Genomic DNA, 26,642 nt, shown 5'->3' with positions numbered 1-26,642 from the left:
TGTTGTTTCAGCTTTCCTACAACACTACAACTCCTCCCCCCTCCCACCCCCCCCCCCCCCCCAAAAAAAAAAAAAAAAAAAAAAACACACACACACACACCAACACTCAGCTGGCACCATTCTAGGCTTCACTTCTCGTAGGTGGAGTGCACAGTACCACTCCATGAGTAGTACACTAACAGGTGCTTCAGGCATAATATAAGTAACAGCAAATACGATTTAACCACAATTGCACAGCAAAGGAACTTGCATATATTCATTTTAGAGCGCTAATATATTGATTTCAAAATCAACAGCCGCTCAAGCAACTAATGTACAACTCAAACTACGCTAAAATGATGAGTGGCCAGAGACAAACCTGAAATTCCCATCTGATGATGGCAAAAAAGTATTGTACAAAGTTTGTGCATATCTAGATGTATTTCAATCCTGAAATGTATTGTTGTCTTGATATTAGATATTGGGCCAAGGAATAAATAACTCCCAACAGCCCTAAAATTTTGACCTTGATCACATCTGTAATTATGATGGCTGGCAGATTTAAAGGTAGAGTAAGCAAAGGGGCCATATCCTTCTGCTTTGCATAGCTCCACACAAACTGGTTAAAAAGAATATGGCTTGGGAATGTCAGAATCAGGAGAGCCACATTTTTCACGGAAACAAACCAGTCTGGTCCACCTATCTCCAACCCCCAACCAGCATTTCCATGCCACACTTCTTCCCAAATGCTGTGTAAAGCAGTTAAGACTAAATAGGATGAAATAACAACAACAACAGGAAAATACCGCTGTTTATCACCAAACCCAGCAACAAAATCAGAATCCTGATTGAGTAGCAGCAAGATCGGAGCCAGCAAGAATATAGCACGATTTGAACCACCAGTGAGATTAATATTCAAGATCAAGCATATTGCAAAGCACAAAACAGTAGCAACATTACCAACTGCAGGCATCCAGGCTCCCTCTGCAGCCATCCTCCTAATAGTAAATGTTGGCACCATGGAAGCTCTACGCTGCTGCAAAAATCTCATTTTGGCAGGCAAATTTGCCAAACTGCTTTGACCAGATTGACTCGGCTTGTAACCACCCTTTTCAAGAGCTTTCTCCCGCACTAAAGAAGTCAACTCAAACTTTACTTCCAATGCGATAAGCATAAAGATTGCAGCATATAATCCAAGGAGTGACGTCCTTGCACCCTCAACAGCCAATATTGTAGTTAGTCTCCTTTCTTCTTCTGTGATATCTCCACCATCTACAAGGCTTTTAATTCTAACCTGACCTTCTAATAAATAGGTCACAGGGAAAAGTGCAACAAGGAGAGCAAAAACCCATGGCAAACCTTTTGTGCTAGAAGCAGATGGGAAATGCGTGAAGACAACAAACACCGAGGTGCAGATCATAGTCAAAACAATTAGGGCTTGCAGGACAAAAGCTTGAGGGAAGAACTCAAAAGATATGTAGACACCCGCAGCAATACCGACAGCAATGGAATAAAAGGTTCTTAACTCGACAATGTACTTGATGGGGATTAATGAGGTTGTTGCAGCAAGTGTGAGTAAGATAGCCACAATTAGGAGCCAAGAAGGCCATGTAGGTCTCGCTGCCACAAAGCCATAAATAGAAATGTCGTCTCCAGTCAGATGAGCAGCTTTAATGAGGTCAGAATGATAAGTCCATGAAAATGGGATGGGTGGCTGAAGCAAGATAAAAAGAAGTCCAGTTGCCACCACCAATACTAAGCACCTTTTGGCAATCTACACAAAGAACAAGGAGAAATCATTAGATCTTTACTAATTAAGACACCCCTTTCCCAGCATGAAATATTCACTGATGATTTAATGAAATGACATTTAAAATATCTAATTCAAAACATCTAAACGAGTACATAATGTCACACACTCTATTATGTATAAAAATAACCGAATTAATTGACAAGAAGCTTCTACCTGCATCTCCTTAACGAACCTTCATGTGAAGAACGAGTAGAAGCATTTACAACTAAATTAACAGAATAAAATGCTGGACATTTCATGCCTAGAAAAAGGTACTCCCTCTGTCCCTTTATTTTTGCCCCATTGTCTTTTTTTGGGTCAAACTTTGTAAACTTTGACTGTAAATTACCGTTAATTTATAAGAGATAATATAGTCATGACTCATGAGTGATCTTGTTAGATTCGGCTCATTGCATATTTCATTAATATCACGTTTTTATAATTTTTACGTGTATGAAACTAAAGATATGTGCCTTATAAGACACGTCTTGGAGACCGTGAAAAGTCAAATGGGGCAAAAAAATAGGACAGAGGGAGTATCTTGTAGATGGCTCTCAAGAGGTAAGGTTCAATTCACATCACATATTGGTATTTCACAAATCACATTTCACACAACATCATTGAATAAGCTTCTCGGAGCTGATTACAACAAGTCTAAGTCCAAAGTGTACAAGACTCCTAATCAACTATTAACTTATGAAACTTCAAGGACCTTCGAAGTACAGGCATTGCTCTAGACTCTTAGCAAGTCATGGCATCACCAGAAATAACACCATAGAATGCAGTTAGGCAGCTGCTGGAAATATAAACTGAAAAATATTACTTTGAGAGGAAATTTTTTTAGTAAATTTTCTATCAAGATAAACTAATAACAAAATCACATGCATGCCCAACTATCATGGTAGACATCGTATTGGCATCAAATAACTGACCAAGTATGGCTTTCATAAATAATTGTTTTAAAATAAGTACTTCGTATTTGTTACTGAACCTACAAGATATACTACCTGAAATACCAAGACAGAATCACTCTATGTAATTTGCAAGTTATATTACATGATTATCATATCACGTAATAAAGGACTACCATGACTAAATTATGGATGTCAGACAAGATCTTCCATTTTCTAATGTTATTGTATCCCTCAAAAGGCACGAATTGATGAAAACCAACATACAATTTTCTAGCCAACAGAAAAGAAATGAGATATTTCAAATAATTCTGTGAAATTGTGAATTTAACATATGCTGTAGCAAACATCAGATATCCGGAATTGTTCCATTTCTCCATGAACTGAAGTCTAAGAACTTAAAATAGCTACAACAACAAGCGACAATAAGTATCGTACCAGCACATGAGAGAAGTGGAGGGCAACAATAGGAATGCAAGCCACTCCTATCAAAACGATGCAGAAACCCAACAGTAAGCCATCAGCTGGAGGTCTGCCATACCACCATTGAAGAGATTCAAATATGGCTTCACGGCAAAACCAGACAGCCAAAGCAACCACAAAAGCATGCATATATCCTTGCTGAGGTTTCATCTTTGAGGCTGTTTTTGACTTGTCCCTACAAGATACAAAGTGAGACAGTTCATTGACTGACCAAAAGTAGCAAAGTTCGTAATAAAACTTATGAAAAGCTATTGAGATAGAGTTGATACTTGTAAAGAAGCAGAGGAGGAGAGATTGCCAATAATAGGACAGCTGAGACCCATACAACTGACTTCGATGTGATAAATAACATTGCTAGCTTTGAAACATACAGACAAGTCAAGATCCAGACTGCCTTGGGCCCAATTCTGCTATCCGAAGTAAGCCTCCTTACCAGGGCCAAGCCCAGAAAAGTTGTTAATATAACCATGTAGCTGGGGTACATCACATCATCCTCCAGACCATAATAATATATGCTGCTGTAATTGAAGAATCGATTCTCAATGTGGCATAGCAGCACAGCGTGGCTGATTAAAGCAGCCTCAATCAAGAACTTAAGCTTAGGAGGAAAAAGGGCCAAGCCAGGAATAGCCATAGCAAGGACAGCACCTGCGACGATGAGCTTACAGAAGGATTTCAGAGACATGCCTGCCATCCATATGTTGAGATCCCAGAAATTATGCATCACAAACCACATAACCATCAGGCTCCCAAGCACGAGAAAAGCAAAATATGACGGCAAAGACTTCTTAATGAAAAAACGAGCAAGGTAAAAGCCAGACACTGCAGGAAGCGGAAGCAGCTGCAAATAATGGAAGGAGTCAAATTAATGTGAAGAAATGTTAACATGACTTGAAACAAATTATAACTATCACTATACACATATCCTTTATTTTCCTGCCTGTTTTTTTTTTATAACCTTTTCTCAGGTTGAAGTAGAAAAATATTGTTTTTCAGGTAAACACAAGTACACAACAGATGCGAGACATACATGTGTAATTTAGAGAAGATTCTCTCACCGAAGAGTTACATTATGTTGAATTTCTTACAAGGTTCCTTCGACAAACAAAGCTCTTAAACAAAAATACGGCCACAGGAATAACGACACTGACCACTAAAGAAATACAGGACTCGGCCTTTTACATGATGTTCTAAAGAAACAGAGAAAAACTGTAAGGCTCAAAAACATAATCATTCTGCTATTTCAAAGAATAGAATTATAAATAAGGCTAGTTATTTTACACAAGTTAGAGTGTGGGGGTAAAGATACATAATACAGTGTCAAAAACGTCAAGGCTCGAGTTTTCTGACACAGGAACAAATTTTGAGACTTTGCATATAATTCACATAACAAATTAAGGCTTTGATTGATTGATTGATTGCATATATAATTCACATAACAAATTCATATGCACACACTTCAGATTAATTTATTTGCTAGCTCATGTTACAATAATGATCTCAAGCCTATCTTTGAGGATATACTCCGTATAACATAGTTCTCTCTCCTCTCTCCCCCTCTTTTTACCATATTTTTTTTATACATGAAATCTTATTCAAGATAAATGCATACCTTTGACGGAGTTGGATTGGGGTGCATAAGACATAACGAAATTTGAACATAGTAAGAGTGAATATGAAACAGAAAACAACTATGCTTCATGCATTTTATTACAAAAAAACAAATATGAGTTGGAATTTTCTCTACAAATTCATTAGACAAGCTTCCACCAAAGCATCATAAATGGCACTCACTTAACTTCCCCAATAGAATAAATCATGAGGCCTCATATGATATGACAAGTGTCAAGGTTAGGGTATCAAACCCTTAGGATACCCACAACCCCCATATCTCTACCTCTCTCTACTCTTCTTCACTCTTCTCCTACTCATCCAAATCCCACTCCACCAATTTGTCTCACTGCCTTCTCTATATCTCTTATTCGCCTCATAATCCATCAGCCTTTCTCCTCCTCCGTATCCCTTTGATCTTCCAAGGCCTACTCTTTGAAGTCTTGATTGGCAACATGATGGGTATGATGGTGGAGATGACGACGGATAATGGTGATAATGATAATGAAGACAAGAGACAACCATATTGCAAGGATAGCCATGGTGGAGATCTTAAGTCCAGGTGTCATGATGAGATGGAGGTTGAGCATCCAGACAATTTTTTATTCCTAAACACTATTCCAAAGGTGGAGGTTTTTCGCAAACCCTATACCCCAAGTTTTAGGTATGTATTGAGGGGATTTCAGGTATGCATTTTGTTGTGTCAATTTTAGTCCCAAACAAGTAGTACTTTGGGGATTCTAGGTCTACACCTAAATTTTGTTTTGGTAAACCAAACACCCCCAGCGTAGGAAAGGTTACAAATATTAATAAGGAAGACCATGGCTAGAAATAAGATGGTTAGCTAGATATGATAGTTTGGTACTTTGGTAGTTTGTTATAGCACTGAAAAAGAAGGATTAATGAACAATATCTGGCACGCACAACTTGATAAAAGTAACAGCTTGCAGGCTAGCAAGTCAGATGATGAAAACTACTCAGCAGCATGATTGGCACTGGACCAAGATAGTCACATACTTCAGGATATTTCAAATTATTCTTGTAGGAAAATTACTTGTCAAATTAAGTCCTTTTTTATATGAAATTTACTTGTCAAACACAGTAGAAAGAGAACAGCACATGGACAAGCCTGACAAGGTGTCCTCACAAAGAAAGTATAAACAAATTTACAAAATAGCCCAATTCCTCAATATCTCCCGAATCAAATAATCTTTGAAAGCCCTGTCCACCTTGGCCCATAAAGACACTAACAGCATTACTTTGTCCCACAATAATTAGTATTTAATCCCTTGAGTCTAAGTCCCTTTCCCAAATATAAAATAAGATTGGAAGGTTTATCCTTTTTTTTTTTTTTTTGTAAGAAGAAATACTTATTAGCAGCAGAAGATTTGATGGTTTATCCAACATAAGAAAAGGATTCAATCATCCAACAAAATCAAAAATCCTCCTTGTAACTATACAATTTGCCCACTTGCAAACTTCATATTCATTCATAATCCATTTACAAACTTCATCATAAATCAAATATTATCTCAAAGAACCTCTTAGAAACTTATTTAGCTTCTCACCTATTCCTTCAACCTAAGGAATGTAAAAGCAAGACACACTAGATGCATTCAGTATCTTTGAACTTAGACACAAGTTATGAGGCAAAAGCCATGGCTAAACAAAGCGAGTCACACAAACTTACACAATTACACTCCCTAAGCCCAAAGATATCTGTCTATTGTTCCTTTCTAGAAGTCCCAAACTGCTGGCATATTTTCTACTTTCGTACATTAAAATCTTACTACAATTATGGAAAAAGACTAAAAATATTTTACATATCCAAAACTTTCAAATAAAGAAGACAAATGTGTATTATTCTCATTTATTCTTTTTACATTTTTGAGAAGATATCTTCTCATTTTTTCTAGTTATGTAATAGGAGTTTTGTATCCACTTTTGAAACCATTTTCGAATGAGAGAGTAAAAACCTCGTCTTAATGAGGATGTCTTATCAAGAAAAGGGGACAACAACAACAATAATACCAAAGCCTAATCCAAAAGTATGGACTTATCTTAGCTCATGTGGCCCATTTACAAAGATATGAAAGGGAACAAAATAGTAGAAAACTACAACTAAAAAAATGTGCTCTAAAACTAAAACTTGAGATCAATGCATTAATGGGTACACACTTGAGAAGCATTTAAAGCATAGACACAGAAAAGCTGACTGAAGTGTATACTTGACCTGAATTTGAGGCATTAGCCAAAAGAAGTTTTCTCGAGGTGCTTAATAAACAAGAAGCAAACCGCAAATTTTTTAACTCCTAGTGTTCAGTTTTGGACTCTCGTGCTCGACTCGGGTACATGTTCAAGTGCCCGACTTGGTTGTCTTGTTAAAAAAAAAAAAAAAAAAAACAATGTCTTTGGCCCAAAATGAAGTGTCCAAGTGTTCTACTAATGTCGGAGTGTCAACAATCCGAGAGGGGTAGTTGATGTGAAATGAAGAGTCTAAGTAACACAGGTTTCCACTGATATGATGTTCTAATTCAACTATTGGTGGTTCTCTAAACTCTATTTATGTACATTAGTGGCTTTATTTTGAACATAAAATGTGACACTCAATTGTGAAGTCTTACACAATTGAGAGTCAATTATGCATTAGTGTTAGGCCTCTAACAACTATGAGAAGATGTTAATATAGCAATACTTTTATCATAAGAACCAAAAAGGAACAAAAAATCATTCATAATTTCTAAATAACAAGAAAAATACCAAAACTTGAAAAAAGATACTCCCTTTGTTCTAGAATAATTCAAAAACTTCTCTAGAGCTTTAGGTGATATGTTGTCAAGACATTATCAATTAAGATTTAATATGAAAGTGAATGTAATAGGAAATTGTTAACACAACTTTATACTTGGCTACCAATCTATGTAATATATAAAGAGAAGAGGTGTTTTTGATTGGGAATTTTTGAGTGGACCATTTTACCCCTCTTCAAAAAGTTTATTATAATTAATGAAAAATTAAAATTTATTTAAAGTTTAATCTTAAAAAATAACTTCCATTTTTAACTAGTCCATAAATTTACAATGATATCTCTTCTCATGGTAGTTATTTAGTGATATAAATTTCACACTTGCTGTTTTAAAACTTAGTAGTATAATTTAATTAGTAGTACGAATATTTATATTGTGCACATATTTTACAAGAATGTTTAATTTAAATGATAGAAATATATTGAAACTTATTTTATAAGTATGTAGGATTTAAATGATACATAAATACAATGAAATTTATTTAAGCCTGTGTAATGCTTAAAAAAAAATATTTAAGCCCGTGTAAAAGTAAATTCTACTCCCTCCCTAAACGATTGACCCTTATGGGCAATTTTCACGGGTATTAAGAAAGTTAAATAAGTAGTAAAAGTGCATTGAAAATGTGAGTTTACATGGGATTTGCAAAAAAGTAGAGAGAGGGTAATAAAGTACATGGAAACACAAAATTTTACATGGGAAAGCTCATTTTGCTAAAATATTGTTGCAAATTGTAGGTTATTTTAATACAAATGGGATGATAATTTTAGAACTAAATTTTGGCCATAAGGGTCGAACTTTTAGGGACGGATAGAGTAGGATTTTTTTCGCATGGTTTTCTTTTTTAGCTCATCCCTTCGATGGACTTTTACATCTACTAATCATAAAAAAATACGGAGTAATAAATTATATCAATATGCCATTTATGCAAATAAGTAAATTATAAAGATAACTTTGTGTACGAAGTATTAAGAGCATGGTGGATAATCGTGCACGCATAAAAATAAGTCATGAACTCTTGAATCTCTATCACTCAAACCAACAAGAGCTCAGTGACAATGGTCAAAAAGAGACCTTGAATCTTCAACACAATCCTAGTCAAGCATTTTGTAAAGGTGTCATTAAATTAAGGATACATATAAAGGTGAAACTCTATAGTATACTAATGGAAATTCATGTTACACAACTTTATAATTAATTCGGTATATTATGATGCCCTTAAACCACAAGCTCAAGAACAAATAAGCACAAGAAAAAATGGACTACAAGATGAGCTTCATCAAAAGTCAAGGCACATCAATGGGATTTCCCATGTTTTCCATGATACCGAGGTGCCTTTTACTTAACCCAAAATCAAATTTTAAGCATGCTGTGCAATACAAGGTTTAAATTTATGTTGATAGTGTATAGAAAAGGAGTTCACTAAACAGAGCACATTTTAATAGTAGTTAGAAGAATTATCCTTATCTTAATACAGTGAAGACTGATGAATAAGCAAAAACTGGGGTCAACTTATCCGAGTGATTTGGGTTAGATAATGCCATCAATGATTAGTGAGCTACATTATGACCCAAAAGCAGAGACAGCTAAGTAATTTTTAGTCATCCAATCCATTAATCAGTGACAAACTACCCTTGATAGAGTAAAGAATTGCAAACTAAGAAGAAAAAAAGAGAGAGATAAGTGCAGAACATACCCAAATGGGAAATCCCACAACAAGAGCACCAGCAGCACTAGCTACAACAGCCAAGGTAAGAAAGGCTATAGAAGAGACAGCATCGGCAATCATACCCAAGGCAAATGCACCAACAGCAGCTGCTCCGCCGAGCATTGTAACAGTAACAAGGAGATAGCTGAAAGGAGGAGGGACCTGAATGTAACGGCCGAAAGAATGGAAAACAACCCTGACTTCCAAGCAGATGACAACAACCAGTAAAGCGATGGCCCCGTTAACGACACGGATACTTTGCAGCTGAGCAGGATTTTGAGTGAGCCACCAGAGAGAATGCCGGGTGGATGCATAGAGCAAAAAGAGAAAAGGGACAAAGAAAAGAAGGAAGGCATCGGATATAGAGGAAGCGGAAGAAAAAATGACAGAATAATGAGATGCAATATGAAAGAGCAAAGGAAAAAACAACAAATGTAGAAGATGAAAACAACTCTCAAGAGGACCAAGAATGAACATATCATCAGGCAATTCACCACCATGGTAACGCCGCGAACCGGCCTCGTGTTCCGACTTAAACGAAGAAGGCCGAGGAAGCGAGAAAAGCCAGTAGAACACACAGCTAAAACACATGAGATAGTAAGAAGAATTGGACATACCAATAGCAGAAACAGTAGCCCAAGTGAAGATAGAAGCAGCAACAACAGGAACACAAGCAAACAGAAGCTTCTCCAAAGCAAGTACAGTAGAAGGATTCTCAATCTGAACCCATTTGAATTGAAGAGAAGACCAAACACCAACGAGGAACGTTGTTTGAGAACATAAAAACGACGCAAGAACAGCGAGCGAGGTAGAATTGAATGAAGAAGAAAGAGACGAAAAGGAGTTGAAGAAGAAAGCGATCTGAGCGAAGATGAGAGAAAACCAAACTCCGAAGAATGCACCAGGTTTGTAATTGAGGGAATCGAGAATGTAAGAACACATCAAACCGAGTGTTAAGACGGTAACCACAGGAGTACCGCCGAGCTCAAGGAGGAAAGCGGCGCAAGGGACAAGTGCAATGGCGATCCGAGCATTGTGAGCAAAGGAGGAGGGAATGTATCGAGAATTCTTCAATCGATCGGAGGATGATGATGATCTAGGGTTAGGGTTAGGGTTAGTTCCGCCATTGAAATGGAGGGAAGAAGGTGGTGAAAGATAAGGACGATGATACTGTAAGGGGGATTGGAGCTCCGGTGGTAACATGTTGTTCCTCCGGAAATAATTGAGTGTTGAGATCTGAAGTTAGTGACTCCGGTGTTGACCAGATGAGAACACAAGTCCTGTTTCAATGGAGCAATTTCTCTATAATACTACCCATTTCATGCTAGATGCACCTTCTCTTTTTTTGTTTCATCCAATTTATCTACCATCGGACCATCCTTATAGATTCAACTTAACCAAATCTCAGTCAAAAAATTATACAAGGGCTTTTTTTTAATAAAATTAAATAATTCCTTTTTTTCTTTTCTTTTTTGAAGGATAAAGATAGAGCATTTTAATAATCAATGTCCAATTCCACCAAAGTAATAATGCTTTGAGGGAATGGAGAAAAACGTACAAGTTCCACATTTTCATCATTTTCCCACCGAGTTATAAGGTGAGTTATGGTGTTACAATTTCTTTTAACATGTGAAAAAGTACATAGATCAAAATACGCTTTATTTCTAATAATATCATCAAAAATGGAAAAGATCGGAGAGAAACCACTAGCTTTTGTCGTCACCGCATTGACCACGTTTATAGCATCTGACTCCACCCAGATTTCTTGGAGTACCCTAATCTTTTTGCCAATTGCAGCCCATATCTCACAGCCATTGCTTCTACACAAATTGGGGTCGATGTGTCAACTTTCTTCATAGCAACCCAAATCAGAGCACCCCTGCATTCCTTATAACACCCCCAAAATTCGAGTCTTCATAAAATAATAAGAGTAACCTTTTTAACTTTCAAACCCAACCATCGAACCCTTGGAGTGTTACTGCTACACTTACTTCCCGTAGAAAATAAATGCAAAGCAAAATGAAATACAATTTAATAAATTAAGTGGTCTAAGTGGTGGCAAAAATAAAAGTCATTACATCAAAACTGCAAATTACTTAAAAAAATAATAATTAAAAGGAAAATAAATAAGTTCGGAAGTAAACTAAATTGTCTTAGCTACGTGATTATTCTAACGTCTTCTCACACGTAACCGGGTACCCTCTTACCAACCCGCAAACTTAATCAAAATAAAAAAAAAAAAAAAAAAAGAGAAAACTCCCAAAATCAGATAAACTGAGTAATTCCAACTCCATCCCGTAAAATAAATAGTTTTAGTTCGAAAATATTTTATACATAATACAGTTACATAGACATTATAATACCAAACCAATATCAAATTGTCACATAACACTTTTATTACTGATTATTAAGAAAGGGAAAGAGAACGCCAGTAAGCCAGGACTAGTCCCTGTCACCACCTACTTTACAGAGGGTCGCGCGTAACCCCAAATGGCCATAAATTAAGACAGAATGTCCCTAGTGTGCACACCCCTAACTAATACCCAGTGATTAGGAGGAAGACTAAACAGCAATATACGTTAATTTAAACCAACTAGTAACCACCATAACTACTAGTGGGCAACCTGTTCTTCACCCTGTCGGGTTTCATTCCCCTTCTTAAAATTAATATTCATTTTAATAGATTAAATTGCCCGATCACATTGCACACAAGTATTGCACAAATTAATTTAATCCCAAGTAACAATATTTCAATTTCAATATTATTAGAACATAGTCATTCTACATGACACACTAGTTACAACTTGTTTCCCAATAGGCCTTGGAGATCATCAATCCAATATAATCAATCATCCAATTCCCAAGTTTTTAATTATATTAAAAACTCATACGATACTAATTAATCAAATTTTCGAAAATACTTATACTAGTACACAAAATATAGAAAACTAGTATAAAATATAATTCCATAATATCATACGGTAACACACTCATCACATATAATTACATAAGCACATAGTTGGCACACAATAATTTAAAACAATTATTTCCTAACGGGATTCTAAAGATGATGGACATTGAAAATTACCTTGAGTTGCGCGTAAATCTCAAGGTAAGTAACCTCCGAAACGTTCACCTAGTAACCTCCGTCTACCAATAAACCAATAAACGGGTCAAGTTAGTCTTACTGCATTATTGATCGAAATAGTTAATCATCAATTAGTTGTTTATAATACCCAAATTAGAACCCACTACGTAACATTGTCAAAAGAAAACAATATAGGTGTAAGTGGCTATGTCTAACTTAAAACATGAATTTATTTAACTATTTAAAACAAAAATCATTTCTTTTCCTATAAAACCACTTTAACAAAAGCCTGCAACTACGAGAAGACTTGAGATTATGAGGAAAAAAAAAAGGCAGACGACATTTGCATTGCAGAAGACAACAAAATTGATAATTGCAATTTATATTTGTATACAATGGATTAAGAATGTAATATATACTATAGATTTCCTTTAGAATCATCTAAAATGGGTGGAAAGAGAAGAAGTAACATGGCTTACCTTTATACAAAGACAACTATGGTAATGGGTTTTAGCCGATTACGTAAAACAAAGTAGGGGAAAATAGCTTCTTGAGGGTTCAATGATTTTCTCACGGCAATTGGGATAGAATGAGGTATCTATACATTAAGTATGGTTAGGGATTAATTAAGTATCTAGAAGACTCATATGTAGGATAAAGTTAAAATTCAAATAGAGTTGTTTCTTGTTTCAATCCGATACAACCAACTAATAAAATCAGCTTTTTTTTTTTTTTAAACGAAAAATATTAATTTGAAATAATCACCATTTTTTAAAAAATTGATACTAGAAAAATCATTTACTAAAATATACTCAAAAATTTCGGGGTATTACATCTACTCCCCCTAAAATGAAAGTTCGTCCTCAAACTTTAAAGTAAGCTTTCAAAATAAAGCTTACACAAAGACAAGATAAGTTAGTATTACATCCCTGCATACCACACCTAACCCTGTCATGCCCACCTCAGGAACATGGGCAACCACATTAATCTTCAAGCATCCGGTGAAGGACTGTAACACCCTACAAATTCTTTTCCTTTAAAATACTTGTTTTGCTCCTTTTAAAGTACGAAATAGGAAATTGTAAGACATTGCCGCCACCGTGAAAACAACTAAGACAATTATCAAAGACTCACAGCGGAAGACTCACTTCAAAAATCATTCAAAACAAGTTATCTTAAAAAGTCAAACCAAACGAAAGTAAAGTCAAACCAAAGTCAAACGAAGTCAACCTACAACTTGGAACCATTGTAGGCCCTTATCAACCCCAAAACGAATTTTAAAAACCTTTGTGTTAGTCTTACAAGCAAAATATATGATAATCAAAACAATAAACCACATCATATTCTTATAGAAACTAAGCATGATTCGCTCTTCACTCATGCCCATCGTGAATATGCTTCATCACCTGAAACGCTTCTATTTACTTTGTCCCCACTACTCGCCATTAGAAATGGGTCGTTGTCGGGTCAAGATAAAGACTAAGCCAAATAGACATACAAACACACAATCAACAATGCTGAGTACATAAGCATAAATAGTACACAATAACATGTTTTCATCCTATCAACACACAACTTACCTTGTTGCAACAAACATACAATACAACAACCAATAAATAGCTAAATAAATTGCTTATTTAATTTTATTACGCATCGAACAGGTTTCCCACCAAATCCCTGCTCCAAATAAATTGAGGTAAACTACACTGGGAGCTAACTGGGTTGACAAATGCCACATGAAAGTGACTGGACGTCCTACGCATAAAATAAATATAGGAAAATACAACGTCCTGTACTCCCAGTAGAAGTTATGGTCAAATATAAAGTCGCATAACTCCCCCCATATGTTCATATTCGAAGTATATATGTTCCAATAGTTTTGGTGCATAATCTCTTTCACTTTACGTGATCTACATATTTTTTTAGACTTGGTGATGACTCTCAAACCATAATGCAATTAATCATAATAAATCATTCAAGAAATCAAACACTCCAATTAAATTCTTGAATACTTAGTGACCACATAAATTAAATGTTGAACCCTTTTTAAACTATATCGGCGTTAAATAACACCTTAAGCGCATAAAGCACCGCAAATCCTATCCCTTGGTGTTTAGAACACCTTAAACGCACTTAGGCACCGCAATACATTTTATTCCTGTGTGCTAAGATACTTAATAGCTCAATTTCCATGCTTAAACATCAATAAAAATTATATGAACCATAATAAAATTCCCTTTTTATATACCAAACCAAATTAAACATTTAGTTTAATTAAACATGCTCTCAATCATGCCAATAATAAAAGTGTGGTTCATATTCAACATGCCAACATAATTAATTCCAATCATCAATTCACCACAAATAATTCATACTTCACAATTCAATCACCAACATCAATCCAATCAACAATTCCAACCAATACCTATCATGATACTACATTGGAATTGATTGAACAAAGCCTAGCATGCTACCACACACTTAAATAATTACCGAGTACGCGAACGTACCTCGAATATGATCTCAAAATCGTCACGACTACACGAAATCACTCACTTGGAAATCTCTTACAACCCAAAATTACAAAGAGATATTAATACCTATTCAATATAAATTTTCAGCAATATATACACTCTTTAAATTACTTATAAACCCTCTAAAACAAGCTGAAAATTACTTATGTAAAATTAAACAAGCTGAAAATATAAATTACCAGCAATATATACACTCTTTTATTCCCAATTAATGGGTAAATAAAAATCCTTTCAAGAAACATAATTCTAACCTTTATATAAAAGTTTCAGCTTTATAAAAACATGTAAAATCGTCGTAATGATGTTTAAAAACACTTATTTCAATAATTCCAACCAACTACAATAAATTTCCATCAATATACATTAATTTAGAAATCTAAGGTTTTCAATTTGGGGCTTTTTAATTCAAAAAATAAATTTGAAAATTATATACATAATAATCATAATCAAACATCATAAAAATCATCAAAAAAACCCAAAAATAATAATTGAATCAATGCTAGATTAAAAATTAAAACAAGAAGAGTTTTTTTTTTTAACTCGCACAACCGCACGACGGGGAGGGGGCTGCTGCCGGCGGCGATGGCCGGCCGTTGGGAGGTGGTGGTGGCGTCCGGCCACCTTGTGTGTGCGTGGGGTGTATAAAAATAAAGGGGAAGGGGAAAAATTAAGGGAGATAAAATAAGAGGAGAGAGAGTTTATCTTTGGGTATTCTCCACCTTGGGCAAGATCTAATTTGCTCATAAGATGAGTATTTATACCCCATCTCAAAACCCACATAACCTTAAATTCCCTTTCTACCCTTAATAATCCCTTCTCCTACTCAAACCAGTCATTTGACTTCCTTTAAATTTCCATTGACTTTAAATTTTTTTTTAATAAAATAATGTGCCCCAAAGTTTTTAAATAATAAAATAAAATATTTTCAAGTTAAATAAATAAAAATGGACCTTTAATTAAAATAAACCTTTTTAAATTAATAAAATACCATAAATAATTCATTTCAAATTATTTAAATATTTTATAAAATAATAATTTAAATTAAAATACGTATAAAAATACGGGATATTACAAGGACACCTCCAAGTGTTGGAGTTCCCGTAGCAGCAGCAGCAGCAGGTAGGAACACCTTCTTAGCATAGGCATTATAGTCCTGCACCAGTCTATTAAATCCAGCAGCCAAGATCACAAATCAGGCCTATCATCCCCAAAAACAAGCATGTTTGGACATCTCCACGAAGCCCACATTAAAGCTGCCATTAAGCACACAACTCTTGCACTATATTTCCTATTTAACCATTCCCATAAAGTTGCAAAAGAATCCAAAGGCGCCCCTTCAAGGTTTGACCGCAGGTCACTACAACTCCATATTGGTTTTGCTGCCACACACTCTGTTAATGAGTGAATAATGGTCTCCCTTTCTGCACCACAAGTCTGGCAAAGAGCATCAGGCGTAATATGACGGTATTGCAACCTATCCTTGACAGCCAAGTTGCCTCGAACTGCATTCCACAAGAAATGTTGGAGCTTTGGTGGACCTTGGACTCTCCACACCATTTTCCACACATCATCATGGACATCATCCCAATTCGATACATTGTTGGTTTCGTACCCATTTTTAGCTAGACAGTGGCCTGATCGGACCGAGTACTTCCCATCTTTAGTACCAAACCAGTATCGAGGAATTCCTTTCTTACCTGAATTAGGTAATGTTCCCTTCCCCTTAAAAAAAACTACTTCCTTTCTCGTTTTTAACGGAGTCTCAGTTTTTCTTCAAGATAAACAAAAATTGTTTATCTAGTGACATTTCGGTAAATAAATCAATAAAATATCCCAATCAACATGACATTTTCGTGAATAAAGCCGTATTTAATAAAAGTCGTTGACTTATTTACATAAATGTCACTTAGATAAACACTTTTTTTAGTTTATCACGAAGATAAACTTGAGTTTTTCCTCGTTTTTTTTCTTGATCGGCATTGGCTGTTTTATTGATTCATCACCTCTCCCCTGACTGTCTGATGTGAATTAGGCCATGTTCACTTCATCTTATTTTTGCTGAATTGAAATTATTTTTACCAAACTGAAATTAATTTTACGGGACTGAAATTATTTTTGTTGAATTGAAATAATTTTTAGGCCAAATTAGAAAATAACACCTGCTAAAGACCCCGATTTTGATAATAACACCTGTTGAAAAAAAAGTTTTATTATAACACCTCCAAAATCCCAAAATTTTGGTTTCACCACCACTTAACTTTTCCATCCAAAAAAACCGTTAAGTGGGGCCCATAATTAACACGTGTCAATAATCTATTGGTTTAGAAAATTAAAAAAAAAAAATCTATCCCCAACCCCAGCCAACCCCACCGCCGGAGCCACCTGCCCCAACACCGAAACCCTACCTTAGGCCGTCAGCATCCTCTGTCCCCACCCAAAACCGACGAAAACCAGCCCCACCACCCGTTCTTTCCTTCCCACACCCTGAAAACGACGAAAACCGACGAAAACCACCATCCATTCTTGTCTCCTGCCACCGCAACATCACGCCACCACCGCCTACCTCAGCAACATCACCGAACTCAGAGCGATGAAGAATGTAAGGAAGGCGAGTTCGGTGATGTTGCTGAGGTAGGCGGTGGTGGCGTGATGTTGCGGTGGCAGGAGACAAGAATGGATGGTGGTTTTCGTCGGTTTCCGTCGGTTTTCAGGGTGTGGGAAGGAAAGAACGGGTGGTGGGGCTGGTTTTCGTCGGTTTTGGGTGGGGACAGAGGATGCTGACGGCCTAAGGTAGGGTTTCGGTGTTGGGGCAGGTGGCTCCGGCGGTGGGGTTGGCTGGGGTTGGGGATAGATTTTTTTTTTTAATTTTCTAAACCAATAGATTATTGACACGTGTTAATTATGGGCCCCACTTAACAGTTTTTTTGGATGGAAAAGTTAAGTGGTGGTGAAACCAAAATTTTGGGATTTTTGGAGGTGTTATAATAAAACTTTTTTTTCAACAGGTGTTATTATCAAAATCGGGGTCTTTAGCAGGTGTTATTTTCTAATTTGGCCTAATTTTTACTAATTTTCTATTATATTTATTCTTCAAAATTACTGATTTTTACTTAATTAAAATTATTTTTATTGAACTGAAATTAACTTTATTGAACTTAACTTCTTTTAACTTAATATTAATATTATGCTTGTAAAAAAAGGAGTAACTCTAATAACACTAACATGTCAAAATTTACCATTAACAATTATTCAAAACATCAAAATAACCCTTTGTTGAAAAATACCACCTATTATTATACTCATTTTAAAAAATTTACCATTAACAATTATTCAAAACATCAAAAACTACCTCTTTTCCTAAACCTTATAGAATGACGTGATAGTGGGCCCACTAACAATTTTCCATCTCTCTTCCTTTGATTTCTCACCTTTGTTCTTCCCCCTGCTTCCTCTAAAATGTCAAAATTGGCCCTCACTGATATTAGCAGTCCAAATAAGGTAATGCCAAATCTTTTGTTTGTTGATTTCATTTTTCAATCCCATAGGCGTAGTAGGTGAAGAGAAAGTCAGCATATTGTCTATCGTTGTGGTGATGGCACTCCGAAATGCGAGTTTGTTCTCCAAATCAACTTTAACAGATAATCGATTCCAAGTAAAATTGAGGTCTCCCTCTTCTCCAGTAAAAGTGGGTTACAAGCAGAGGTTAATGGTAGCAGCAGCTCTAGATAACAAGAGCAACGTCGGCGGCGGAGACGCCAAGAAGGGTGGCGCAGTCCCCAACTCTAATTATGTGGTACCCCTTGATAAATCTGCTTCTTGCATCACTCGTCCACTTGCCGAGATCCTCCGAGATCTCAACAAAAGAATTCCTGATAACATCCTCAAACCCAACTCCAAAATCATTCCATGGTTTGTCTCCACAAACTGTTACTATGTTTTATTCAATTTCATGTTGTTAAGTGTTCTGGCTATTGATTTCATGATGTTAACTTGCTGTCGTTAGGTACCACGCTAATCGAATGTTGAGTTTCTATGCCCCAGGTGCGGTACCCTCTCAATCCCTTTTTTTTTTTTTAATTAAATATAAGCATATTACAGATTGTTATTTATACAATCTCTTGGGAATGTTGTGTTTCCTAGAATTACTACTTTGGTCATAATCCAAATCTCTTGATCATGATGTGATGTTATGTGGGTAAGTTTGAGGACTTGTAAGCTTATATTAATATGATAAACTCACATAAGAGATAGATCTCTTGGGAATAAGGCTTGCAGTTTTTTAGAGCTTACAGAGTTTTAGAAAAAGAATGGTGGATAAGGACTACCAAGTTTATCTCACATGTAATAATCGATGTAGCCCCATTCAACCAAGGCCTTGTTTGGTTCACACGGGAAATAAATTCCCTTGTCATTCCCCGGAAGTTATTCCCCTAACGAAATTCCTAGGATTTATATATTAAACTACTATCATCTTTGTCTTTGCTACCAAGCCACCACGACACCACCTCTAGTGGTTACACGACAACTTTGTGTCTATCTTTAAGCATTAGATTCCGATGTAGAATAAGATGGTGGGACATAAAAGTAGTTAATATGTTTCTCACAAGTAGATTGGGACTCACAAGCAAATCCCGACTTGACTTGGTTAAAGATGGAGAGTTGTTTCTCCAAAATAGCCAAGGAGAAGCAAAGGGGAAAGCAACATAGTTTGAATATACATTGTGGTGGAATAAGGACTTAAAAGCAGGGATAAGATTGACGAGGATATTGTTATATACAAGGATGCCAAAGCTAAGGCAAAAGAAGCAGTTTGACAAGCAACAGAGAAGTATTATTTGGAGGCTTATGAGAAATGAGACTACTTATAGGATACCCAAAAGTAGACAAATGTTTTACAAGGATCTTAATACCATGAAATGCGTGAAAGATAAAATCCAGATGAAGACATTTAGGAAAGATATAGGGGATACTTTGTCAAGTTGTTCATTGTAAGTCAAATTGTTGTCTTTGGAGCCATTTTTATTGAGGATTTATGTGTAAATTGAAAATGACGACAGAATAGGCGTTGAAGAGTGAATTAATGAAGGCAGTTAGCCATCTCCTATGAGGTTTGGAGATGACTGGGTCTAATTTTTTTCATCAACAAGATTTGAAGGACTAATATGATACCTCAAAATAAGAGGAGGAGCACGTTGGTACCATCTAAAAGAACAAAGTGGCTGCGTTAATTATAAAGGGATAAAGCTCATGAGTCATACCATGTAATTTAGGGAAATAGTGATAGACTATAGATTTAGGACATGTATGAGTATTTCTGAGCACAAATTTGGGTTTATGTTGAGGCGGTCTACCGTAGTCCGTAGAAGTTATTCATTTGATAAGGCAAATGAGTGTAATTTTTTTTTTTAGGGTTTATTATTATAATCCTTTCACCAATATCCATTGTTGCATTTATTCCTCATTGTTAATTAGTCACATGATTCATGAGGTGGTCGGATGGACACAGATGCATTCAAGAGCTTTTTTTAGTGTGTTATTGTGATTTAAGGGCAAGTGAGAAGGGAGGTGGGGGGGGGGGAGGCTTATGATAAGGTGTCAAGAGATGCCCTTTGTTGGGAAAATCCTAAAAAGGGTATACCTCACAAATATATTGAAATAGATAGGGATATGTATTTGAATGTATAATCAAACTTAAGCTCTTGGGATGGAGTAATGAAGGATTTTCCTACTACAATTGGACTAGACCAAAGGTTAGCATTGAGTTCTTTCCTCTTTGTAGCTCTATTGGATGATTTAACAAGGTCTATTGAGGGTAAAATTACTAGTAAATTCCCTACCTTAAGCGTAAGAGAAAACTAAGTCAACTCCTAAACAAAGTACTGAAAGTAGTTAAGATAGTAATAACTAATAACTTTGAGCTTGGTCCCTTCCCTTTCCATCCTCCTATTTGTAGCTCCACCCGGCTTTTCAAGACCGGGGCTGGCGCGGAAGGGTTTTGATTTGCACCAGGATGGTAGAAAGTACCTTGATGAATCTTTGGAGGCGACTTTCGTATTCCTTGGGATACCTAGTATTATATAATTGGTTCTACGTGTATTGGGACTTTTTCGGCTGGCGACATGATCTTAGGGCTTTGACACCCTTTCAAGTAGCATGGGCCTTCATGGCACTACCTTTCCATATGTTTGAAATCGTCATGCATTCCACGGTTGCGCTTTTCTTGTTCCTTTTCATGGACTGATGTCTAATTTTGTCCACTCTTTATAGCCCTCTTTCCCCGATAACCTTGTTTTTTAGCACATTTGGTTTGTCTTTGTCCAAGATGTCATTTGAACAATTTGTCAAGAAGTGCTTGCAGAATCAAATAACAAAGAACTTTGTCATTATAAAGGTAAAGTCGTGATCTATATTGCCTAGGAAAAAACAATGGAGAGTTCCTTTATATGTTACCAAGGAAGATGGCAATCATTGTTCAGGTCCTAACATGAAGTTGCCTCTAATGTAGGGATAAGGATAGTAATGTTGCAAGGTTTTCTTAGTCTGATGGTGAATTTTATTTGAAGTATTTGCCTTTCAATTTGCTTGGTTACCATCTGAAGTTGTGCATGGGAAGCTTATAAATTTACAGTAACTACCATCTAAAGTTGTGCATGGGAAGCTTACAAATTTACAGTAATGTGGTGGATTTAATTCATTGTATGATAGGGAATGAAGCATACAGTCTTTCTTTGCCCAGAATAAAAAAATCCATTTGATCAATATATTCGTGTTTAACCAAATTCTTTTTTCTCTTCCCTCTTATATACCCTATTGTTGGTTAAATATAACTCGCTAATTACTCTCCTGACTCCTCAAAGAAGTCCACTTGGCTATTTTTTGTGGGACAAAAGGAGTGACTACAATGGTTGATCTCCCATTTTTCTTTTGATATTGTCAAATTTGGCTTTTAGTCTAGCAGAGTATTGTCCATTATCATGGAGATCATCTAATGTCAAGGCTGATTTAAAAGGAGCTTAATACGCTTTTAAAGTATCTAGAGTCCTTGGCCATCTTATGGTTTCAAGTTGACGGATTAAGCTTACCATTGGCATGACTAAAGATTGTTGTTGTCTACAAGTCTTTTACTATTTTCTTGGGGTAATTTAGAAATAGTATGCTTGTTGTCTACAGGTCCTCGTTTCTTTGTTGCTAATTTATGAATCAATATGCTTTTCTTTGACTGAAAATAGTTTAAAATAATTGGAGGTTGGTATAATGCTTTTTGGTGCTGTTTATATGGCAGCATTTTAGTGATGGTGCTATTTTAAAACTATTTCTGCTTTGTTTGGATTCATTTTTGCATGGATATACAGATTTTTTTTTTTTTTTTTTTAACATTATATAGATATTTAGGCAATGAACTGGATAGGGTATTAATGCTGCATATGTTTCTTTCTTTATCTTTTTCTTTAAAATTTTATTTGTAGTTGAAGATGGATTAGGCTGAACTGAAAGTCCTTTGGTTTGCCTGTTGTGCCTTATAACTCTGTTCACTGCTTGCAGTCTGATCTTGATTTTGCTGCTTCTATTTTCCCCGTTGTCTGTTGTATAGGATTCTCTACAGAATATTTGCAGGAGTTTTAGTTCGTTTTTGCCTAGTCAATTAATTATTATTTCTTCTGTTCCCATTTCCTACCTTTTTGGTTGTCTAGTAATGGAGCGGGGGCAGAAACAAGTAAGCTCTCGTCCAATCCAATGAAAAGAAGAATAGGGTATCAATGCGCGTTCTGTATCATTAATAACTTAATTTATACTGTATATTTGTAAAAACTATTAAACTACTCCCTCCATCCCTAAATAGTTCTTGCTTGGAAAATAACACGGGAATTAGGAATTGGGAGGATGAAGTACTAAAAGTACAAGGGAAAGCCAAATTGATAATCGTTTGCAAAAAAGAGTTGATAGAAAAGGTATTAAAAGTACGTGGAGAAGCCAAATTGATATGCATAAGTCAATGATGCACAAAGAGTAGGAGAAATTAGAGGGAACTTTTGATACTTAACCTAATAAAGACAAAAAAAAAAAATGAGGGCAAATGGGTAATTACAAAGGATCAATTAATGGTAAAAAAAGAAGGGTAATGCTATATGCGGGCTGCATATAAGCATTTAATATACTTCCTTTTTTAGTATTAAGTTGAGAATTTATTGACAATTCACGAGTAAATCGGTGTAATATATGTTTATTTAATGTCTATTCTTTCCACTTTTAACTTCTTAAGGGCTGCATATATCTTTTCCAAAAAAGAAATGCAAAGGTCATTTACGACTGCCAAAAATGGATGATGGGAACTATATTTAGGGACGGCGGGAGTATGATATAGGAAATTGTACATTTAGACTAATCACCTACATTTTACATCACAACATTTTTTATATTATTACAAACAAAGGTCAAATTTAGTTTTTCCTCCATTCCAAATTAGTTGACACGTTTCTTTTTGGCATACATATAAGTGTTAGTAGAAGATGAATCACATAAATACCCTTTATATACAAATTAATTACCCACCCGTTCTTAACCCGCCTGCACTTCAACTAGTCACAGTTACCTTCACTTTCCTCCACTCCTCAACCCATATCTCCAGAGAAATCAGCAACTCTCTAAATCTCGTCCTCTTTCTCTCTGTTCTTCAATCAAATATAAACTCACTTAAAAATTCCAAAAGTTTTGTACAGCTTCAAATCCAATGTTGGTTGAATTAATTCAACAATCTTATCAAACTTAGACGATTTTGCACCAGTTTTTTTTTTTTCCTTATTATTTTCTCCAATATTTTGGTATGATTTATGGAGAAAATATGAAGAATTTGAGAAATAAATTGGAGAAAAATAGAGGGAATAAATTCAGATGCATATCCTAAAATCAATGAAGATTTCTAGATTTAAGCAAAGAGATCGAAGTAGAGAAGGGAGATTGAAGATAGAGGCTAGATCCATTCTACAACTTGTGCTTTGCTGGATAGTTGGGCATGTTACTAGGTAGACAGGAGAGAGAAGAGATCTGAGGATTGGTGAAGTTGTGGTGGACTGGTGGTGGCAGTGGCATTGATGTTTTTGGTGGAGTGGGGAGGATGACAATGGAGTAGTGAGAGATCAGAGGATTGGTGAAGGGACGAGGGAGAAGAGAGAATAATAGAAATTAGTAAGGGTAAAATTGATATATTAATGAACTTACCAAATATAGAAAAGTGTCAACTTAAAGAAATTTTCTTAAAAGGAATACCTTTCAACTAATATAGTATAGAGGAAGTATATGAACAGTTCAAAAATCAAATTGTTGCCCTTATATTTGATAAAAATCGTAATCAACAAGGAGATGATGATTTAAACTCTTCGTATGACCAGAGAATATTAAAACACTCATGGATCATGTGATGACATTGATTTTTGTTCTGGTGATAACTGATAACAATGTCTTTAAAAAGGCTTATGTCCACAGAAGGGGGTCAGTAACATCAGTTGAATGCTACTTTTCCCATGTGATGAATGAAAGGTTGCTTGGCTTGTTTCCATTAGTTCTTTGTTCAGAAATGAAGTAAATATGACTGAACTTCTGGTAGGAAGTATTCACTGATGTAAGATCTTTAGTTTCCCACTTAACCTCCAGCAAAGTTGATGCTCATTGTTATGTGCAGGCTGGTGTGGAGAAGTGCGTGATGCTATCTTCTCTGATGATGGAAGTGTAACAGTTGTCTACCGTGTCACTATACGAGGATCTGATGGAGAGGTGGGTTTCTATCTTTCTTGTGCTGCATTTTCTTTGTTTACTCATTCTAACTCATGCAAGATCAAAGTTTTTTTTTTTATTTTTTATTTTTATTTTTTTTTTTTTTTTTTTATATGAGTATTATTGGGTGTGATGTCTGGTTTTGAGTCTTCTGACTGCAATATATGCAAGTTATTGATATTTTACCTATTATAATGGACAAGAATAAACAATAGTCTTCTCCTATAAGCCTTGTTGCATAAGTGGAGTTCTATAGCCATTAGCTGTTGAAAATGATTATTGAGTTGCTATGACAAACTTTGGATAACAGGCTTGAAGTTGTTTATTATTAGATGTTGATAGATTTGTTTTCACTTTTCAATTAAGAAATGTTTTGTGTTTTTCAAATTTTGTTGTTTCCTTTTATTTCTAGTTTCTTGAAAAACAAATATTTGTTCTTCTTGATATTAGTTGTTCAACGTGCTGCAACATTTTTATGTAAAAATCAATTTGATTAGACTCATATGAAGTATGACATTACTTTTCTTTTTCCTAATGCCTTGCTTACCAACCTGAAATGCATTCCCTTCGTTTGCTACACACTCTATGCTGATCCGTGCTAGGTGGAAGTTGTATCATACTATTGATACCTTATTGAGCTTGCATAAGAAAGAGATATCTTTTTGTTCTTTAGATACTCATGTCTAAGTTTATTGATCCTCTCATGGCTGGCTTTTAGTTGGTACCTTACATAGTTATGTGGCCTCTTTGTTCATTTCCCAACGCAACAAGCTTATCTTACAGGCTTGTGTGCCTAGCACATTGCTAGTTTACTGATGCTTTTTGTCAAAGTATTCTAGACTGATCAACCCAATGGTCTGAATATTCTGATGGTGAATTTTTTTTCTTGTTTATATAAGGCATATCGTGAAGCTACTGGAACAATATTGTCTAGTGACCCAAATACTGCTGATCCAGTTGCTGCCGCAGAAGAGATTGCCTTTGTCAGGGCCTGTGCTCGTTTTGGGCTTGGGTTGTATTTATATCACGAGGAGTAATTCATTTTTCCCATGTTTATTCTGGATTTTGATGTACATACAATCATGTCTAGATAAAGATGTGTCACATGACATATCATACATGTTGACATTGAATGAGCATCAGGTGAAAGCTTGATGCTTTTGAGAGCTGTAATTCTCTCCTGAAAGTAAAGCCAAACAATGAGTTTACGATTAGTACAAGTTAGTATACCCATCGGGGGATTTGTCTGACTTTGCCTTATCAAATGACATGATTCGGATTTTAGATTGCATATGTAAGCTAAAATCAAAAATTCTATTAGTATCTTTATGCAAAATGATAGTCCCATCATTTACCTTTCTTTTGAAATTTCATATCCTAACCAACGAGTAAATACCTACCTCTTCAAGATTCCATCACTGATTGAGAAATCAAACAAAAAGATCAATAGCAATTTAATCAATGACTTGATTTTTTATTCATCAAATTAGTGATTTAGCATATATTTAAGTTTAATGATGTCTTAAGGTTTGATATAATTACACTTAAATGCCATGTGGTTTTCATAATCGGATTTTTCACCATATACCACTGAGTTAATGCATAATTCACCATATACCACACGAAACTTTCTAATACACCATGTACCACTGAGTTTAACATAAATGTTACAACATGCCATTTCCGTTAACTCAGTTAGTCATTAACGTTAATTGTGCCATGTGGCAGCTTGTAATTGGTTCCCTTCTAAATTATTTAATTTAAAAATAATTATTTAATTAATTATCAAAAAATTAAAAATAAATAAATAAATAAACCAGCCACCACCGACACCCCCGCCAGCACGGAAGACCAGAACCCCCTCGCCGGCAGGTTTCCAACCAGGAACCCCGCTGGCGCTCCTCCCCTTCCCCTGAACCGTCGTGCCCAGCTACTGATTCACCTCTTCTTCGGCGGCTGCTGCC

The 26,642-nt window shown here is 35.7% G+C and overlaps 2 protein-coding genes across 2 annotated transcripts; one reads left to right on the top strand and one right to left on the bottom strand.

The window, feature by feature from the left end:
- Positions 1–229: 229 nt before the first annotated feature.
- LOC110711985 lies at positions 230–10,754 on the bottom strand. Its single transcript, XM_021890425.1, has 4 exons — positions 9,277–10,754; positions 3,435–4,006; positions 3,121–3,340; positions 230–1,753 (listed from the first exon to the last, which is right to left on the bottom strand). Exons 1-4 carry the CDS (start codon positions 10,489–10,491, stop codon positions 413–415), a joined length of 3,348 nt encoding a protein of 1,115 aa, XP_021746117.1. The 5' UTR covers positions 10,492–10,754; the 3' UTR covers positions 230–412.
- A 7,613-nt stretch (positions 10,755–18,367) lies between these two features.
- Positions 18,368–25,967, top strand: LOC110711976 (DNA repair RAD52-like protein 2, chloroplastic). Its single transcript, XM_021890417.1, has 4 exons — positions 18,368–18,819; positions 18,914–18,951; positions 24,587–24,678; positions 25,578–25,967. Exons 1-4 carry the CDS (start codon positions 18,503–18,505, stop codon positions 25,713–25,715), a joined length of 585 nt encoding a protein of 194 aa, XP_021746109.1. The 5' UTR covers positions 18,368–18,502; the 3' UTR covers positions 25,716–25,967.
- The last annotated feature ends 675 nt before the right edge of the window (positions 25,968–26,642 follow it).

This window comes from Chenopodium quinoa, unplaced genomic scaffold (assembly GCF_001683475.1).
Source record: "Chenopodium quinoa cultivar QQ74 unplaced genomic scaffold, ASM168347v1, whole genome shotgun sequence".
Lineage (NCBI taxonomy): Eukaryota > Viridiplantae > Streptophyta > Magnoliopsida > Caryophyllales > Amaranthaceae > Chenopodium > Chenopodium quinoa.
The sequence above is the reverse complement of the archived record's forward strand: the minus strand, read 5'-3'. Positions and strand labels throughout refer to the sequence as shown.

Bases quoted from the DNA above. Each gene is read 5' to 3' on its own strand.
- LOC110711985 (XM_021890425.1), bottom strand. From the start codon at position 10,491: ATGTTACCACCGGAGCTCCAATCCCCCTTACAGTATCATCGTCCTTAT. The intron at 3,341-3,434 runs GTATCAACTCTA...TGTATCTTGTAG, and splicing joins CCTCCTCTGCTTCTTTACAA to GGACAAGTCAAAAACAGCCT. The intron at 1,754-3,120 runs GTACGATACTTA...TTCTTTGTGTAG, and splicing joins TCCACTTCTCTCATGTGCTG to ATTGCCAAAAGGTGCTTAGT.
- LOC110711976 (XM_021890417.1), top strand. From the start codon at position 18,503: ATGGCACTCCGAAATGCGAGTTTGTTCTCCAAATCAACTTTAACAGAT. The intron at 18,952-24,586 runs GTGCGGTACCCT...TGTTATGTGCAG, and splicing joins GTTGAGTTTCTATGCCCCAG to GCTGGTGTGGAGAAGTGCGT. The intron at 24,679-25,577 runs GTGGGTTTCTAT...TGTTTATATAAG, and splicing joins TACGAGGATCTGATGGAGAG to GCATATCGTGAAGCTACTGG.